The following is a 22,053-nucleotide window of genomic DNA, read 5'->3' as shown; positions in this document are numbered from 1 at the left end:
TGGACCATACAGACATTAAAATTTTATTTGATATGCAGAGCAACTATCCCCAGTATAATGAATATCCTCCAGGTTCATAAAAGTTTTCTTAAGAACAACAAGATTACGTATATTACAATGTCTGGTTTTAAAAAATGTTAACCTTGCAGACAGCCATTCCAAGTTTATTCAGGACAAATCCTATAGTTAATATCATTGAAGGAATTCAAAATTTCTGAACCATGAATAACCTAAACAGACAGTCACATAGTTTTTTTTTCTATATAAACACATCAGAGATACAGATATTAGATACAAGTGTGTACTTTGAATTTCACTAATCAATTTAGTGGTAAGGTTTAGTGCTATTTCCGAAACCACCTTTTCACTGTGCTCAAGAATACTTTTTTGCGCCTGTCTAAAGTCAGGAGCCTCTGGTCTTTGTTAGTCATGTATGTTTTTTAATTTTAGTTTATTTACATGTTTTGGAGTTCAGTATGATATCCATATTCACTCAACTAGATCACATATTTAGGGACCAGCTGATCTGCTGGTGCTGGATTTTCAAGCTGCATTGAAGACCCATTGGCGGCCTTCAGCGGTTTTCTGCTTTTTGATCATGTTGTGTCTTTGATATATTTCCCATCAATTTTATTTTCTTTATAATTTGACTACTTCCTTATCACTTCACATTTCTTTATGGCAGCAAGTTGGTAAGACAACAATAAAACAAAATTTTCAGCCCAATTTTTTTATTTAGATACTTTTCTTGTGTAAATCTGTTTAATTCATTTGTATGTGGTATTTGCATTCATATCTACATAAAATTTCCTTTTTCACAACATCAACTAAACAGTAAATTCTTCTGAAGTACCATACTAACATCCATTCAAACTAATTTTACTCGCATGCCAATAAAATTAAAAAATAAAAGGAAACAAAATAGTAACAATAGAGGTATCTCTGTCAACTAAACTTTTTTGTCATACATGTTTGCATAAAAACTGTACCAGAGGGAAATTTTTATGAATGAACATTTTTATATCATATAATATTAAAGCATTTGAGAACTTATTTCAATTGAAATCTGCATGGTCTGTTTATTCTTAAACTATTGTTGGCAACATTTAATTTCATGATTTTTAACAGTCTGTGTGTGTTTATCGAATTTGTCACTTTGACATATCAGCAATTTTACGACACAAATTACCAAAAACAAATTGATTTTTTCTACCATGCTAATTATCCAAAGGTCTTACAAATTTTGAAAGGCACGGCAAACCAAATTTAATATCTATTTGCATTTTTTCGTGTTGTTAAACTGATCCCTCACAAATAAAAATATCCCTCTCCAACCTGAACATCTTAACACTTCATATTTTCTTAAACTCAGCATAATTGTTCAGTGTTGGTCAGGTTAGCTTTTACACTTATGAATAACAAAAATAGTCCTCTACAAACTGAATGAAAACACTTCATAATATTTCTTATAAACACAACTATACCCAATACATTTTTTTAAAAATTTCAGCCAGTTAAGCTGACCACTCCATTTTTTTGTTGCTTAAACCAAAGTTCATTTACTTGTCAATGCAAGTTAGATAAATAGATTTTCTCTTTACAGATTTAACATACATCTGAGTAGATAACTTTACAAAAACTATACATTAACAGAAGATTACTCTTTATTCAAATAATCTTTTAATTTGTTCAACAAATTCAACAATAAAGTGAACTTATTTCAAATAAATTAAAATTTAAATAATATACTCTCAGAAAACAAGAAAATAATAACAATATTAAGTATGGCATGCGTTTATGCACAATAAATAACACAAACTGATCACTTGAATGTGTCAACTGACCACACTTGTGCCTCAGTTGATTACATCAACGTGACAGTGACACACGAGATCATCACATTTGCTGTAGAAGATCTATACCTTTAAATAAATTATTTGGTGTATGACAAGGTTCAATTCATCCCCTCTTTTCTTCATGATAGTTTTGAACTCAATATGTTTGGGATAAAACAGTTAATATCCATGGTATAAAACAAACTTCTGTAGGTTAAAAGACAAATAAAACAGCTGATCTTTTTAAAACTAAGTTAAGATGTATTGTTAAAAAAATAATTCCTAAAAGATACAATACCACTTTTAATATTTTGGATTAATATTACAAAAAAATTTGGCCGTATTTATATCCATTTTCTTTTTTTCTCAACATTTTCAATGTTACAGTATTTTTTGCTGCATTCATCTCTATGAACTGTTAAAAACCTTTGTTTTGAAGTCTGTTTGAAATAAATAATGATGATATAATGAGTATCACAGCACTTATCGGAGGAATATGATATAACCATGTGGAGCCCTCTAAGAGCAATTTGATGATTTTGCTTATTTCAATTTAAATAAATTATACATTATGTGTGTTTTAACATAATTGCACATCACATTAAATTAATACATGACCAAACTTCAAATATCATGTCAGAAAGACTTAAAATTCATGACAGTATGTCATAAATGAACCGGCTACTTCTCAACGTGTCTCTCTGCCCTGCTTAAAATAATCTGGTTTACAGGAATGTTTCTAGCTGAACTAAAATTTGTTCATACCCAAAGTCTTTAAATCACATGATCAAATGTCCTATTTACAAATTCTCTCACGCTGCACCAATTACATCACCTGATGATTCATGATCATACTATGGAGATATCAAAGCAAATACCAACAGTAACTTATGCATACATTACATCTAGTGGCCAAGAGTACATACTTGTTAATGGTATTTAGATATAAAGGAAGCAAATCAACATACTGAACAAATAAAGTCAAGTAATGCAAAACTATTATTTGGAGAACCATGTACACAAGTTAAATACTGCTTCTGTTTCCTTGTTTTATGGTTTTGAGTTTTCTGATACAAATTCTACTCCAGTAAAATATGTACTCTTGGTTTTATCTAGTTGATTTAAGGTTACAAACAAGGACTTTTAGTGCTGAACTCATATAAATCCCTAAACCAACTACAGATTGAACAAAAATAACAGGTTTTTCTGTTACCATATCATGAAATACCTTCAGACCATGTATTTTTCAACTGCATATACAGTGGACGTTATACGAAATAGTGTAACAGTTAAATTTACACAACTTTTCTGTGGAATCAACGATTAAAAAACTGACAAAAGATGAAATTTTGCACTCTGTAATGGTATAATGTTAAAACACATGGAATAAAAACTAAATCTACTGTGATTCTACGAGATATATATACAAAATGGCTGAATGATATCACAGACATTTGAATAACTAAATTCATCTCCTCAATCCATAAATAAATAATTAATAATAATATATATTATGTATGTATATATATATATTTATATATAAAGTATCACCTTTTCTCATCAACTCAAAAAAGCACTCTGCAAAATAAATGAAAATTTCTAAAACTGTACAGAAAATAATGACTATGCGAAATTGGCTTAGCTTGAAAAAATGTGATTCCACGTAATATATAAAATGTTCTATATTTCTATTCTATTTTTCATGATTGAAGGTATTTCATGAATGGGTCCTATCAACTTTTCTACAACGTTATTGACTCTCTACTTAGATGGTGTTATTAAGAGTCCAGTTTTTGTATCATACAATTGTACCATAGACATATAAGTTAATTAACAACATAGAAATCACTAATTTGCATATCTTCAATCAACAACATTACCCATTACTTAAGAGGTAGTAGACTAGATTTCACTTAATGATTTTTGTAACAGATGAAACAGTGAACAAAATTCTCATGTTCTTCATATAGTATCTGCAGTTTCTGTGGTTTAATATGCAGCTTTTTCTTTCGAATTATTCTTAAATAACAAAAAAAAAAAAAAAAAGATAGGCTTAATATTTAAAATGTCAAATAGTAAAACAGTTTCCAATTTGGATTGTTACAGATAAAATTATTAAAAATCTGCAATATGTTTTGTGTTTTTCTTGATTCTAAATTTTTAGTCGTCTAAAACTGAAAACAATAACATTGTTTGTCTCAATGTCTCAAATTTACAAAAATCTTGTTTTTAAAAGCAAAGAAATGATATTTCTCTTCTGAAAAATTTACCAATAATACTGAAATATAATATAAAATAAATTGATACATTAAACTATACAGTTTATGTCCAGGTCATTTAAAATGAAACAAGTTTATCTATACAATATGGTCTGATGTAAAAATTTCTATAAAAGTACTCATTTTTGAAGAAATTATTGACTGATTGTTGTTTGCTAATGTCTAATGAAGAGAAAAAATCAATATAAAGAATGATCACATAATTGTCATCTTTAGGTCAATAGATTTTTATAAATTACAATATGGATATTCCGAGAGAAAAAATAATTGATAGTTATATTTTCAGTCCAATTCAATGCAAGCTTTTTTGATTACTAAAAAATGCTATTTGTGTGTAGGTTCTGTTTCAACAGTAAAAGAATTTTCATTAGAACTCAAATGTTCTACAGTGTATATAAATTTGATGATTTTACAAGTCAATATCCTTTCTTTACACCAAAAATTAGTACTTTTACAGTGTGTCATTAAATAAAAAGTTTAAAAACACCAAAATCATTCTGTTTCTTAAGTTACATCAAATATTTTTCAGATCTTTTATTCTCAACAAACAAAATAAGGTTACCATAACCTTATTTTGGCCACACCTCAACTTAAAAACTTCCTATAAAACATAACTAGTACATCAGTTAAAACATACAAAATAAAACTGCTGAACAATAAAAATCTCTTTCATAAAATGCATTTCCAGTAGAAAGTATGACATGCTTAAACTGTATAAAACTTAGGTTTTTATCTTAAAACATTTGATCTAGTATAAACCTTGAAATGAAATGGTAATAATTTACACTGAAAACTAGGATTTCATTACATAAAAAAGGTGATTAACTGTATAAGGAATTTTCTTCACTACACTACACAAATCAAAGAAATTTGAAAGTGAAAGGCAAGAAATGATGGATGATCAAGATCAGACCAAATTCTATGTGGTATCACAGATTTAAATATTCCATGAAATGATTGGTCATTTGAAAATGCTGTATATTCTGCATTGAATACTTGCACCAATTTGATTGGCTGGAATACATTTGATAGATGTAAACTGTTAACATACAATTACAGGAAAGTTTTGACTTTCACTGTCAAATTTCATGATTTGAGAAGTATGAGTGAATATGGAAATAAATAAATACTGTATGATATTGGCTAGTCTGGGGTCATATTAACCATGAAGTTTTGTACAGGAAACAATAGTTTATATGGTTTGAGATCAAAATTTTCTAATCTAAAGAAGAAATGAATAGGATCCCTGCCATTTAAAAAACGATGGTTGGTCTAATATTATGTTGCTTTCCTACTGAGAATGAAAGTAGAATGACTAATAAAGTTTTGAAGTTTGAACATGTCATGCTTTTTAATGGAGATGTATGAATATGAAGTGAAAAATTATATGCAGTTGCCTCAACCTAGACATTCACTGAATGCTTCATCCAACAATACAAAATGATAAAAAATTTGTATCGCTTTATGATCTTATATGTTTTACTTATGAGCCTACAAAAAGGCGTGACTAGCTATAATTCTAAGTCAACATTATATCTTTAATGTGTAAGTTTTGATGTTCACTGAAAATTGAAAGATTCATTTTAAAGCCAACTGCACAAATTTTCCTGGACATTTTATTTCTGGCATAATTTGTATAAATAATGTACAATGTGAATGGGTAGAGTTTTTGAGTATATCTGCGATAACTCATCTGTCGTGAACAAGATGGGAAAGATGATTCTCTTTTCAGTGTGCGAAGTTAAATAAATTATCACAGTTGTCAATTTTTCAGCACCCAAGTATTGACTGGTGAAGATATGAAAATTATGAAATAACTATGGACAATGTACTGATATAACAACTGGTCTCCAAAAAACACACACTTCATACAAAAAACTTAAATAACTATGTCATAAAATCTCAGTGATTAATTAAATAACTATTAATTATCAAATCATCATCACCACACACTAATAAATAATAATAAATGAAAGTTGTTTTATTTCTGAAAGTAGGGTAATTATTTGAAAGACTCCGTAGCTGGCACATCATTGAAATAACGAAGAAAACCCATGATTGATGCCAAGATGATCTATATTCATACAATGGGGTGACAATGCACAAGTTTGAGTTTTGAGTACAAGATGCATAATATAAAATCAGTGAAAAAAAAAGCATGCTCAATTTTCTTGTGATGATACACTTTGACAGATTTTTTGAAAGACTTGTCTTCACACAATGGGCTGAATAATGACAAAATATTTTATGTATTCAACAAGCACTGGGCAGGAAAACTCAGAGAGCAAAGAGAAGATAAGAGATAATAATAGATCAGAAAATTTATACTAGCTCAGTTCACACCAAAAACAAAAAAATAAATATAATAACTAATTGTACCCGTTATTCAGGTAATTTTACACACATCTAACCTTCCACTGAATATTTTTTTATTATATAACACAGCTAGCACAAAAAAGAAAGCTGTGAAATTCATCACCTACCACGCTAGTACAAATTCTAGAAAGTTATTCCTTTCCAGGTAAACCTGCCTTTTCTAATACATGTATATCTATGTGGTGTTATGGTATAATAAATTAAACCAAAAAATAATTCTCCATTGAAAAGCTACATATGTTAAATGACACATACATATAACACTACTATAGTGTTAATAATTTTAATCCAATGATTTCAATAACAGGCTAAAAAAGAATCTGTTCACCTTTATAGTACATAGGTAGGACTCGGTCATCATACTTTACTATATTTACTTGATGAATCATCTACATGATTAATATTAAAACTTATCTAACATCTGTCACCTTTCAATGGAAAAACATTTTCAAAGACCATCAATCATTTGCCAGAAAATATTCTATAAAATAATCAAAATATGCTAAAAAGACAATTTTGTAAGACATAGTTTTCATTGTCAAATTGCATTATATAAATGTTAGCATGTGGCTAGAAGCTGACAATTTCATTCAATTTAATAAAATGATTATGGAAAAGTCAGCATTTTCAAATTTTACTGGATTAAATTGTGTTTTATCTATATACAAATTTCATATTTACTGCCATGTTCTAAATAAGCCACCTATCTCTGCAAGAAGGTCACTTATATTTATTAAGTATGTTAGCAAATGACCAGTTGCATTTCACTATTTAATCAATGATAAATGTCATTTAGACAGATTTTATTCTTACATGAAAAATCATAGAGGCCAACCACAAAATGTCATTATAATCAACAATTTTATTTCATGTAGATGATGTAAACATTTTAGAAATTTCTGTGTGCAAAATTTCCTGTAATTGAATTCAAATTAAAACAAAAATTTCTGGCAAATAATCAATGGCTTTCCTTTTTATAGAAAATGTGAACATTATGTTCAAAGGGTGTTTTATGACTATACACTTATATATCTAAATTGACATATACATACAAATCGTTAACAACTTTTGAGTTAAATAATAATAACAATCAAATCTGACTAAAACATATGTCAACAAATCTTATCAGTCTGTCAAAAAGTTAATATATATATATAATTATATAATATTACAATATATCCTAATCACAATATAAATAGGGGAAACATTCATTCATTCCAATATAACCATAATATATAAACAAAACGTATCACCCTCCACTTATTCCATATCATGAAATGTCTTGCTTTTATTTTTACTCCCTAAAAGAAACTTTTGAAAATCTCCATTCTGTCTTGTCTCACTATATATAATTCCAATGAATTGAAATTCAACAGGAGTTGTGTCCCCTTGATCACCACAATCATTATCGAAATATCAAGAGACATTTTTTTTTCACAAGTAAAAATTTGCAAAACATTGCCAAGATTGAAGTTAACCAATCACATTACTTCTGTTTCTAGCGAAATGCAATAAATATCAATGCTCTTCTGACTTTCTACATTTGAAATGACAATGCATGTATCACAAATGTGCTGTACTTCTATTTAGTATGCATGACTGTATCAGTAAATATATATATATATATACAAAAACAAACACTAAATGTTAAGATGTTTCCTACATGCTTTAAAAATCCCATAACTTGGGAAAGAAAGACTTAAAAGTTCATGAAAAAACGAAAAACAAAAACACGTTAAAAAACAAATATGGGCATGCAAATTTCCTGTGAATTGTGATTGTTGATCAAGTCCATGTTTGAATACTACTAACATCACAAATGGGTGCTGTTACATCTCTTCAACCACAATAATAAAATATTAACTTAATAAAATTTAAAAAAAGAAAACAACAACAGTCTTTTTGGGGGAATAATAATAAATTTCTTAAAGCCACTAATTTCAATTAACGAGACGCTTGTCTAGCACGTTTAAGTTCTTCTTGTTGTATACGCTGTTGTATAAGATACTGTGCTTTTCCAATATTTGATGGAGTACCAGTTACTGTGACAATACGATTTCTGGTACCAGGTACGTAAACACCTTTCTTGGAAATCTGGATGTTGGTTTGTGTAAACTGCTGTAATTCAACAATTCCTTTTCCACCTGGACCTAAAATAGCCCCTACTATACTTTCTGCTACTTCCAAATCCTGTTTAATGGTTTGTTGTTTATCCTCTGTTGGACTGTACATACTTGTTCCTAAACCAAAAGAATTTTGATTCAGAGCTATGTTTGGCGGTTTTTCAGTCTGCATGGTTGGTGCGGCAAATGCTGTTGGAGTGCTTGTGTAATTTGTTGCTCCTGTAAATGAGTCATTCAACATGGGGCTCCCAACGTATCTCTCATTGGCCATACCTGGTGAGGAGCTCCCAAACAGACTAGAGCCAGCTCCAGTTGATCCAGAACTCCCCAAACCAGATGACCCACTACCAACAGGTCCAAACAAACTACCGGCACCAGTTGAGCTATTGCTCGTATTGAGATAAGAATTATTCTGTGCTGAGCTGGCAGGCGTGGCAGCCATCATTCCTTGAGCTCCGAGGGAAGAGTTCATGTTAATTCCTTGCTGCATGGTAGCCTGCATATTCTGCATGTTCTGCATATTCTGCATATTAGCCACACCTGCAGTCATCCCTGGAGTAGGCTGTCCCATATTTGCAATCGTTCCCATATTATTTACTGTAGGAATCTGATTCAGTCCTATCATTCCTAGAATGCCATAACTTGCCAACACGTTCATAGCGTTACTGATATCCTCTGTAGCCTGTTCGGAATACCCGTTTCCACGTAATGTCATTTTCAAATTTTCCAATGCTGAACTGGTCATGCTTCCACCTGGTTGCCCTAAGGCAGCATTTAAATTCAAATTTGTAATTCCATTCCCTAAACTATTGCTAAAAGCAGTGTTCCCATTTATTCCTATGCCAAAAGCACCTTGGGTTGAATAATTGGTTGTGTTGACAACCATTTCTTGTCCTCTGGTTTGTGCAACATTAGGGTTTGCAAATGGGGAACCAGTAGGATTAGCACTTGCAACAGGACCAGTATAATCTGCATAGCTGATATTTGGACAACTCCCACTTTGTGGATCTTCAACAATTTTTTGTAAAATTAAGTCTACTGCTTTTTTGTTTGATTCAACATCACCTGAAATGATTAAATAAGAACACTTTTGAATTAATATTATTTAGTAAGAATGTTCACATATCAAAATAAGTTATGAGCTGTATGAAGCATTTTACATTTCGTAGTCTATATCCAATCTGAATAAAAACTACAGTACCATGCTATGCTTTCTGCACATTTGATAAGCTGTTAGACAATTTTTTTTCTCACTAATTCACCTTCACTGGTCTACTGAGACTTATTGTGAATTTGTCTTGGATATAAATATTTGCAAACCTCAATCAATCATTCACTTGTGTTTTGGTTTGAATACGATACCCTTTAGCAGGAATTTGATTGGGTCCTGTTCATCTAGTCATATTTTTAGTTGTCCAAGAAAGCAATGTAAGCGTTGTAGTTTTTTCTTTAGAAAGACAGTGTAACTTAAGCATGATAAAGATTTTTTTTTGTTAACTTGAAATCATTTAGAGAGATATTATAAATCAAAACCCCACTTTCAGACAAAAAAATAAAAAATATTGAATCTGCCAATGCAAAAATCCAGTTTGGTTATTCATGTTACAGTTGGAACATATAAGAGCCACAGGAATAGATACAAACTCTGGCCAAATGATATTTTAATAGACATGTTATTTTTGTAAAGGCTCATTTGTACTTTTAATGTGATGATTTCAACAACTGTATAACTAGTAGTTTATTAGAGAACTTTTGTATCAAGTCCTGCCCCATACTCACTGAATTAATTTCAAGTATTAATGAGACAGAAATTTTCTTACCAGCTATTGTAACACATCTTTCTGGTAAATTAATTTCTTTAGACTTCTGTGATATCTGTATGTAGGCCCCACTTTCTTCCTTTATTTGTTTTATATAGTTTCCTGATTTTCCTATAATCATTCCTGCTGTGCTGTTTGGCACTAAAATTTTAACCTGTTCAGAGAAAGACAGATTTTTAATATATTTTCATTTAATAAATTATGCAATATGTCATTAAACTGGAGTTATACCTTGCACTTTCAAAAATTATTAACTTATAGCATTAAACCAATTTAAAACTACTATAAAATTAATTCTATAATTAAAACCAATTTAAAACTATCATAAAATTAATTCTATAATTAAAACCAATTTAAAACTATCATAAAATTTAGTTCTATTATTAAAGCCAATTTCAAACTATCATAAAAAATAATTCTATTATAAAATTTCTTAAAAAATATATTTTAAGTTGATGACAAAGTGTTTAGCTTTAAACTCAAACTGTATATCATCTTTTTAATTTCAACAAATAAAAATATGAAGGGTACTTAAGGTCCCCCATGATGAATGATGCATGATAAGGCTGAAGAAATCCCCTAATGAGGAGAAAGTTAGGTAATTTTTCACAATTCTCAAGATAATTATGAATAAAAAAGAAAATCATTGGAAAAAGTTTTACAATCAAACTGTTAACTCAATTGGACTGTACAATTTGCTTGAAATATATTAACTTCAGATATGGAATTTGAGTCAAATTTTCCAGTTATAAAGTAAAATCGTCAGATCCTGTAAAAGTTCTGGTCATTTTTGATTTTTTTGTTCCATTGTAAATATGTGCCTTTGAACCTTCAAATAAGGAAAAAAGGCTGGCCTTATGTTAGTTACATCATTGGTGATACCAATATATTTGCACCAGATTAAATCGTGTTCTCCAGTAGAAAGCTTGAGAACTGGATAAAATACTAACAGCACAAAAAGATTGTCACAGAAATACATTCATCCTTCTTTTTCTTTTAAAATGAATAGCCTTTAATGAGGCTTTTTTAGGGGATTTCTTCAGCCCATAAAATTAATAATGATAATGATATCAAACCGTGTTAATTGGACGATAGATTACTTCGTTACAAACCTGTCTGTGCCTCTCAAAGTTTTTATTTGTTTCTTCTAACTTTGGGTTGGGGTCTGGCTTTTCTCTAATTTTTTCCATGATGAATGTGTGTATTTTTCTGACGGAATCTGCAGCACCCATTATTAAGCATACTCTTTCTGTTGTGGCTGAAATGAAAATTTACAACATTAAGTTTGGTATTGAAACATAGCTTTTACTGCATCATCAAATGCAAGATTTGCTACATGTTATATAGAGATAATTTTTTTTTTTTAATGTACAGATTTATGAGCTCTGCCTTTGGACAATATATACACCAACATTTTTCCAGTTCAATAACAGTAACAGAAAGTTATACCAACAACAGTCAGTCCTGTATAAAAAGATCACTCTTTGGACAAGAGAAACCTGACCTTACAAAAGAGGCAACTTTTGAATTGAAGTTTAAAATGTGCAAATATTACTCAAGTAGATAAGAGAATGACCTCTGACAAAACTGGTTTTCACTAAATAGAGGTGACCTTTAGAGCAGGTTTAACTAATTATTCATATATGTAGGCCTTGGATCTAGTGTTTTGGGATGGCATTAAAGTTCTCTTTCCTGCATTTCAAAATTAGTTCCTTTAACAAATATACCTTGATTATACATGTATATACATAGGAGTAAGTTCGGTAAGGGCCATATTTGGCCCCGATTATAAAGTTCAATGTAACAAGATGAAAAATGTTTTAAGTTGTTTTTAAGAAATGTAAGAAAGTTACATATAACTATTGTTGTCAAAGTTTTATTCTAAAGCGTTGATATTTACATCCAAAGTAGGTCAAGATAAGAGATTTAGGCAAAATATGACAAAATCAGCCGAATTTCAACCAAATTTAGGATCAGGAAACATGGAGCGCAGGCGTCGACAAACTAAATATTCAAGGTAGACATGTTAAAGGTCTTTACAAACATTATTGTAAAAGATCTTTGTTGTGGACATATGCGCTCTATGTTTCCTGTCCAATAATTGATGAACATTAGTGTTGGATAATCGGTTGAAAATACCAACCGATTATCTATTACAATCGGATGACAGCAACCAACCGACTCTCGGTTATAATCGCTTCATAATACCTTGCCCTTTTGTTTTTTAAATGAAATCATGCATTTAGTCTCATTGTACATGTCTAATGTGTATATTCCATATCATTGCAGAGTTTATATATTCATATTTATGATCTTTTATTTCCCTTTCATATTCTGGCGTACTAAATTATAATCCTGGTACCTTTGATAATTATTTATTTAGCAGTTAAAACAATGAATTAATAAGAATCAAGATTCATATTAAAGATATTTTATCTCATAATTACAACATTAATTACCAACAGTGACACTAACATTTCTAAATTTCAATGGTGTCAATAAAATTTCAATAACATAGCTGTATAAACATTTGAATGCTTCTAATTAGGAAAAGATATAATAAGTTTTTCACTTTAAAAAATTTAAAATTAACAGAAAAAAATAAAACAATGCATTTGCATTATAATATTTACAGTAAACAAAAGGGATTAAGCCAAAGTCTGTTAATTCGTGTAGAATGCTTTTTTTTCATTTTTGTGATCATTATTTTCTGTCAATTGTGTCATTTGTGCGTCTGAACTTATAATTGCAAGAATGCGGAATTAAAACATAGTTAAACCGTATCCGATTCGTGATTCTTATATTTATTAATGGCGGACAAATTTCGGAAAATTTACAAAAATAAACGATGTTTGGCAAGCAATTTGGAAAGGAATATGACGTTTTTTATGCTACAAATGGATAAAACATTAATAAAAGGCAATTTGCAATACGTTTTAATGAAGCAAAGAAATTATTTTGTCTAAAATCAGAATGATTTGTACGCTCTCAAGTAACAAGAACCAGTATTGAAAGAAAGTATTTCATTCAAAGTTATTAATCTTAAATAACATTCCTTCAATCTGCAAATATGTATAGTCAATGCTTTTGTCACGTTTATAGAGAAGGAAATTGGTTATTGGTAATTATAGGATGTTTGACATTGTTATTGTCATCGACTGGTATTTTTGTTATTATTTGTTTGACTGCGCATGTAAAATGCAAACCGTAAACGGACCGGAAGTTGACAAGCTAAAAGTCCGGAAACTTTAACGACAATCGATTGAACAAAATCCCAATCGATTATCGACATCGCCAGGCCCAACCAACTGATTTCCGACTTATTCCGATCATCGGAACAACACTAATGAACATTTACCCATTTTCATTGACTTTTTCATTGAAAATCAAAATAAGCAGTAACTGTGACGTCATTAATAAAACGCAGGAACGTAAATATTCAACACAATTTGCTTTTTTCTATTTAGTCACTGTATTAGCTATGATCCATTGTGATATTGGTCAATAAATCCTAATTTGAAATTTAAGCTAAAAAAATGGGCCATTTTAAGACCTTACCGAACCTACTCCTTTAATATACAAATTTTTAAAAATTTGATAATCATAAATCTCATAAAGGCTATAATTTTCTTATGAACCTGTAACCAATTTTGGACCAAACTATTTCAGACAAGGCTGAGAAAGAAACCTAATAATACTTCATCATTATATTAGCCAGCCATACTTAAGTACCCACATACTGAAGTTCAACCTCCTCATCTGCTAGATCAAAGGATTACCTGTGTAAAACCTCACAGGTAAACAATTTATCATCTATCTATGTGCCGACACCCACTTTATTTTACAGTATTAAGTAGTATACATTGCTTTTGGCAAACACATAGACAAGATCAGATGAGGACTACATTATTTGTAGATGTAATAAGTGAAAGAGGAAATCAACATTTATTCTGAATTATAGACTAACACTTGGCAATATGATTAACATAATTGAAGGTGGAATTAATTCTGAATTGATAGAAAAACAAGCTCATAAATTTACAATACTGCTTCATATACAAATCTAATACATGTATTATAACAACACTAGACAATATGTGCATTTGATACTCTTCCGACAACATCATAAGATACATTAAGTTATAGAAAGGTCCTCAACAGCCTGGTTTGAAATGTTACACCAGATTTGTATGGTTTGTGTCATATGAAGCCTCTCCATGTCAATAGCTTTCTCATGTACTATTTTGTCACCCTTGAATAGTCATTGAAACTTACATAACTAATATTATTATTGCGTACAAGAATATTGTTTTTCCTTCCTGGTGAATTGTACGTAAAATAATATATGTCACATATAACAGGTATATATATACAAATCTATGTGACTATTCCATTTCAATGGATTGTGGCTGGATTTATTCAAGGAAATAGGTCCTTTGTAGATGATGTTCCTGTCAACACACATTATGTGTAGCAAGGATATAATATTTATACATCAAGTCAGTTTGCTAGAATCAGCCAATAGTTCTACTGTGTCATGTGAGCTAAATACTGGATGTATAATCTTATGCCTGATTATGCTCACTAATTAATAAATAGTGTTGTATGTCTTATATGATTCATCATATATCAAATTATCATCTCATACACTTGTTTTTCTTATTATAATAATGTTTTTGTCCTCAAATCAGGCTTTCTCAAACATGCAACCAAAAGAGCCCCAAATACAATGAGTATTGAATCTAGCAAAACAATAACTTAAATCAAAGAGCTGAATAGCTCTGAGGGGAAAGACGGCCCTTGTATCTATTTAATTATTTTTATTGGAAAAAGGGGGGGGGGGGTTATCTTTTGATAGTCTTCACATAAAGAATGAAAAAAGAGAACAGCTAAAACATGTAGAAATGTTGACAATATTGAAATCAATTGTGGTTTATGTAATTTCATTTCCTTAGTTGAGGATTCAATTTGGACCAATGGAAGAGATCTGCATCTTCTAAATCTAAATATTTGATTAAAGTTGATAGTTTTAAATTATCTAAAATTCAACTGAATTCTATCTTTTCACAACAACTACAATATTTTTTGAAATCTTGATTGTGTACCACTGAACTGCAGGCTAGGACCATTTTCTATTTTTTGTGACAGTACTCTTGGATTTTTAATTTTTTTCTTAAGAAAGTGTGGATTGAAAAATCTATTCAGTTTTAAATTTCCATTGATAAAGTTCACAGTTACAAACCTCATCACAGGGAAACAGGTACTAATAAAAAACAATATGATTGATGTAAACTGTATGAAGCTTGTTTCCTAATCCTAAATTTGAAATATATGTAAATTTCATGAATAAATAGGTTTAAACTACAAAATGCATCATTTTTTTTTTTTTTTTTTACCATTACAATGATTATGTTGGTTCACAAAAATTTAGTTTTAATGGAAGACTACTAATCCAATGAAATGTCACATTTTAAGTGTTTAAATACATTAACTTTTATTTTAGTGGTTAATTACCAGTTGAGGTGCTCCTGAATTGGAGGAAGATTCTCAAAACAGAATTTTTACAGAAAAAAATAATTAAATCGTTTCTCTCCCCTATCTCATGTAACCCCACGATCTTTTATTTGAAAGTTGTTGACCTACAAATTAAAGTATTGCATGTTGATGTTTGAATCATCTACAGCAAACATTATTATGTTTAGATTTAACAAATAGCAATTTGTAATTAGTGCACGATCTCTGAGAATGATTTAAATAACCAGTGAAGGATATCCCTGCTTCTGCATAGTGTTGCATTCCAAGAATGACGTCACTATAAAATGCAATGTAGGTTGGATATATTTAGAATATCTCGTCATACTGATTTTTCCGGATTGTAAAAGAAACGTAAATAGTGTAAAGGAGAGCTCAAGATATGATAATTTCGTTAGAAACAGAAGGGAAATGTGTAAAAAAGTGTTTAAAGTCAAACTATTCATTTCTGGGTCTCCTTCTCTTCAATCTAAGTAAGATTTGTTGGGGGTTTTCCACACTATAAAAACAAAATGAATGATGTGAGGGAATGTCACTCTGGTCAACCCCATAGGAGATTGACGGCTTGAAGCCGTCTTTCCCCAAAAACATGGTCACCTAACATAAGAATTGTAAGGGTACTCATCTTAAAAAAAAATATGCACCAAGAAAAAGAAGCATCTAACCTAAGTGTAAAATGAGTGGAAAACTTGAGGGATGTAACTGTTGTACTTCTTATCAATTGTTCCACAAAGCAGTCAGCACACATATGCACAAGTTACATGTATGATGATTTTCTTAACAGTAACCGAAATTTCAATATACATGTCTAACATATAGCAACATGAAACCTTCTAAGTTTGAACTAAGAGGAAAACTTGAGAACGTAACATATATCAAAGGCAATATTATATGAACTGCACCAAAACCAATTCACTCAAAACTGGTCGGGAGTAAATCATGAAGTACATATGTTTAACATGAAGGTATCAATATTTCCATGGTTTTATTTTTGGTATTTTCTATTCCCATTATTGTTACTCAATCCTGATATTCAGTGGAAACCTGATCAAAATTGTATCTAGAAAAACCAGCTCAGTCAAGAAGCAATGTCTGTCGAAAACCACCTCAGTCAAGACTAATGTCTGTTGAAAAGCTAATCTACAAAGCCTGAAGTTATAAATTTCAACCTAAAAAATCTGTAAAAATAGTTAAAATGCTTTTATTGATCAAAGAATGTTTTTACATACTACAAAAAATGTATCTATCCAGGCAGTTATGAATAGATAATTTTGAGTTCATATACTTTGCCATCTTTAGCTTGCTCATGTGCAAAGGTACTACCCCACTTGTAGGATATTCCCCTATGACACAGATATAACCTTGCTTCAGTCTTACAGAACACAAAGGCTAGCTAGCTTTGATGAGACAAAAACATATTCCAGAATTAGACATCATATTCTTCACTTGTCATTGATTCAGCAGTTCTATCTAATCAAATTAATAGCAAACATTTGCTTAAAACCTTTTAGCCAACATTCTCATGAAACTTCTTTTTTATCATTTCAACTGCATTTAATCATTTTTCCTGATTGAACATGATATTTAATCTAAATCTACAGGAAAGAAAAGACAGTTGGTCGATGCATGTAGACAGACAGACTTGCAAATAGAACTTTACAAACAAGGTTAAACAAGGGTATCCAATCTGTTCTTATTATAATGATATAGTATGAAATAAAGCTTTTGATATGCAACACAACTACTTTCCTTTAAAAACTTTAAAACAACAGAATACAGGTTTAAGTAACAAGTTTCATTAAACTTTTGTGTTAAAACTTAACAGCTTGTGTTGCAAAGGTTTCTTCTTTCAATTTGACTAAATATGCAGTCAGTTTCAAGTTTGGATGTTGTCAGACCCCAAATTGTGAAACTTTAACCCTTCAATACTTAGTGAATGTAAATGCAGGAAGTTTCTTTCCACTAAACTGACAAAACTTTTCCTTGTAATTCAAAAAATAACCAATTAAGAAAATAACTGACGAAAGATCCAATTTAAAAACATTGGCTAATTGACCAACTTTACAAGTTTAAAGAGACAAAAAGAAATGGACATAATTAAAAATCTAACTAAGCAAGTCTTTCAGGTGTCAGAATGTCAGAATTTGTTCAGTGGATCATGACATAGGCTTTGTCCTTCTGTCTATACAATCTAATTAAAAACCGATCTCTCATCGCTCCTGTTTCTGATATGTCGCGTGGGAGATCTAACGAAACCGGCTTTGAGGTCACATGTGAGTGAACTAAAAGTTATGAATTTATGAAGATATGCAAATGAGTTGACGACCTATTAATAAGCCAATCAAAAAAGTTTATGAATTATTTTGACTGACGATTTCGTCGTAAATAAAATGAGTTACATCCCTTTGCCTTACGTTAAACTTCCAAGATCGTGGAAGACTCAATTTCATTGGTCGAAAAAGACACACCTACGAGGTCACTCACATGTGACCTCAAAGCGGGTTTCGTTAGATCTCCCACGCGACATATCAGAAACAGGAGCGATGAGAGATCGGTTTTTAATTAGATTGCTGTCTATACAGCTGTGATCTGATATAGACATTTAAAATTTATTACATCTCGTTGACCAGAATGGCTTAACACCTTCCAAAAGATTGTATATTTACCAGTACCCATTTTCCTTAACAGCTTATTATAAATTTATATGAGTTTATCCTCCTTTAAAATCATTAATTAATTAACAAAAATTTATGAACCTTTAAAGTCCTGAACTACAAAATATTCAGTTTGAGTACATGTATATATAGTCTTGTAGTCTTGCTACTGATAGTGAAATTAAAAGTGTTAGGTTAACATGTATTATAGCATATGCATCGACACATTAATCTTCGCCCTTCCCCCCTTTTTTTCTGCTCAAATAAGAATTGGAAATTATCTCTTCATATGAAGCTTTTTAAAATAAATTTTGGAGGTCAATATCACCATAGAAATTGCCAACCAATTAAATTCCAACATATTCCAGCTTAAAATGTCAAACTGATCCCATGGTTTGACATATCAGTTAACCACCAGTAGAATAGAAGATCTGATTTAAATTCATTTAAATTGACCAAGACAATGTTTTACATGGAACACCCATAAATCATATCTGAAAAAGTCCAATACACAATTACAATCATTACTACTGAGCAAAATCGTAATTAATTCTCAAAATATTATTTTTAAGACATGACACCCAAACAAACTGCTTTAAAATTCTAATAATAACAAGACAAGAATCTCTGTTTAGAGAACATGAATTTGGGATTGATTTTTTGTTTTTTGTTAGGTTGCTGTTACAAGATTTTCCCACACTATATTTACTTAGGGGTCATCCATAATTGTCAGCCATTTTCCAAAGTGTACAAAACGTACACTTGGGGGGAGGGGGTTAAAAAATCAACATTTTTACCGTACGCTTTTTTTTTATTTTCGGAATTTATATCGTTTCCGTAGGGAAAGTCGATTTATGAAATCGAGAATTAGCTTGGGTGTGTTTCTCTTCTTATTTCTTCTTTATTATTTTCACATTCTACTCAATCGGGATTGAACGATTTAAAGATCAAATCATATGAAAACTAAATCTTTCAAAAATATGAACTAGTAAAATTATTTAAACAAAAAGTTTGCAAGAATTTCTCATTACCCCCGATTGTCAATTTCACCTGCTTTATTATTGATCGATATCGTTTTACTCTGTTTAATAAACAAAATTGATGGAAACACTAACATGCTAAATTCTTTGAATGTTTTAATTTTGACAAGACGCCATTTTGTGAAAAGATTTTAAACTGGTCTTTCGATTAATTTCCTTGTAATGCATTCCAAAATAGTAAACCAGTAAACCGGAAGTAAACTTATTTTTCTTAGTATAAGCCTCCTTTAATTAGGAGCACCTCCATATGAAGTTTAACCTTAACTTAAAAAACATCCAATATATTTACACGTTAACTTACAGTATATATACATAAACGATAATAGTGCCATGAATGGCATATTTACAGGGACCTTTTAAATAGAAATACAGGCGGGAAATTTAAAAACTCAAAATGTTTTAAAACATTACACTTTTATTGATTACTGTCTTGAGCTCTGATTCCAACAACAACTGTCAGTCCATACTTTACCAATGCAATATAACCATGCATTTCCCTTTCTTTGATTCTTAGCATAATTTATGTGCCCTTTTGTTAATCTTTTGCATGCTCTAGGTGCCCCTTTTTTTATTGGAGTTACCATTCCCACTGTGTGGTAGGGGAAACACTAATTTTAGTACTCTTTATTCTAACAAAACACAAGCATCACAGATAGATGTCATCAAATAAAACAGTCAGATATGTTTTAGTTTTTTTCAATGCAAATTTCTATATTAAACTAAAATATAATGGACAGGATCTTATTTTTATTAAGAATGACTGATTCTTCTCTTGAAATCTGAAAATGGTTGATGTACACTTTTTGAGGGAGGGTGGGGGGTCTGAAAAAGTGTACGTTTTGTACACTTTGGAAAATGGTTGACAATTATGGATGACCCCTTAATTCCTATGTCTTTGAAATATAATTAGAATTTAATTCAAACATGAACTTTCTTTTTATTTCCTACCAGTACTGTGTATTGCTTTAAATATTTAAAGAAATTGTTTGAGAGTTCAAGATATTCAGACCAACTTATCCATGAAATATTTTTAACTAGACAGATCTCAAATTTCTTTAAATTATACCCCTTTCTAATCATAATTTCACATAAATAGATGAAACCTACATATTTTTGTAGAGAAGTGAGATGTTAACAATTACTAGTCACTTGTCAACAAAAGTCTGTTAACAGTGCATACTACACAGTGATTGTTAGAAACAGTGTCTTGGGTAATACACACGATAACTTTTACACCCATAAACAATGTGTTATTGGTTTAAATGTTTCAATATTCCGATAAGATAAATAAAATATGTAGTTTCGGAACAATAACTGTTCATTTAAAAGAAGTTTTATGTATAATTTGCTGACATGAACGACTTTAAATTTTGGAACAAGAAAGCATTCATAAATAAAATAGGCCTTTGTTAAGTTTTACTTAATTTAATAACAACAGATGGTAGTTTGTTATTTGTATTCAATAAATCTTTAAACTAGCAGTTATTGCTTATTAAGAATGCTTCTTTAGGCACAAAACATTATATATATATTAATTTTAAAACCCTATTAATATCTCAGTATTCATTGGAAAACAATTTCGACAAGAAAATCAGTCTTGCTTTCAAGTCATTGGCCAAAAGTTGTACTCAGAGGGCGAATAGATTGTGAATTTTAATTCTATATGTTGATTTTTTTTTTATCAATACTTTAAGCACTGCCTCCCAAATCTGAACATGGGTCTTAGTTTTGTGGTAATAAATAAGCAGTGTATAAGTTTTATAGTATTTGCTTGAGGCAAACTCAAGAAAGAGGGCAGAAACAAAAAATTCTGAATTTTTTCCTTTTATATAAAGACATAACTCCATAACGGTATTAGGGATGTCACCCCAAAAAACTGCATTTTGTGTTTATAAGCATTGTGCAAAAGTTATATAAAATTTGCTTGAGGCAAACTTAGTTGAACAGAAAATAATTTTAGGAAGTACATACGGAGGGACAAGGGTAACACTTAGTGCGCCCTTAGCCATGGCGGAGACATAAACATTGAAAGTCTGTTGACTGATAATTTATTTTCAAGTTCTAAGTCCAACATTTGCTTTGAAGATTCAAATGATATTATGTAACCTTTGGTCATGAAAAAACCCTTTGACACATGAATAAAACTTACTATACATATATATTATTTGAGGAAGAACTGTAAGATCAATAATATGAAAGTCAAAAGATGATAAAGTAAATGGGGAATGCGTCCATGGGATACAGATGATGCCCCCGCTTTCATATAATGTTATAAAGGAACATGTATTGTATACACCAAGAACAGTTAAAGTGAAGCTACCCAAATGTGTATTTGATCTGAGTTTTGTGGTAATAAGCATTGTGTATAAGTTTCATAACATTTGGTTGAGGCAA

General features: G+C 30.4%; 1 protein-coding gene across 13 annotated transcripts in view; it reads right to left on the bottom strand.

The window, feature by feature from the left end:
- Positions 1–714: 714 nt before the first annotated feature.
- The window catches only part of LOC143068082 (RNA-binding protein Nova-1-like), a 43,650-nt gene continuing 22,311 nt past the window's right edge, over positions 715–22,053 (bottom strand). For 8 of the 13 annotated variants that reach the window (XM_076241837.1, XM_076241836.1, XM_076241832.1 and 5 more), the window contains 3 exons: positions 11,534–11,691; positions 10,434–10,587; positions 715–9,678 (listed from right to left, as the gene is read on the bottom strand). In XM_076241837.1, coding sequence (XP_076097952.1) covers positions 8,435–9,678; positions 10,434–10,587; positions 11,534–11,691 — 1,556 coding nt within the window. In that variant the 3' untranslated portion in view covers positions 715–8,434. The remainder of the gene's footprint in view (positions 9,679–10,433; positions 10,588–11,533; positions 11,692–22,053) is intronic. The other 5 variants (XM_076241833.1, XM_076241839.1, XM_076241842.1 and 2 more) reach the window with 1 other exon arrangement.

Source organism: Mytilus galloprovincialis, chromosome 3, assembly GCF_965363235.1.
Source record: "Mytilus galloprovincialis chromosome 3, xbMytGall1.hap1.1, whole genome shotgun sequence".
In the NCBI taxonomy this organism is placed as follows: domain Eukaryota; kingdom Metazoa; phylum Mollusca; class Bivalvia; order Mytilida; family Mytilidae; genus Mytilus; species Mytilus galloprovincialis.
This window is presented reverse-complemented; position numbering and strand designations above follow the sequence as displayed.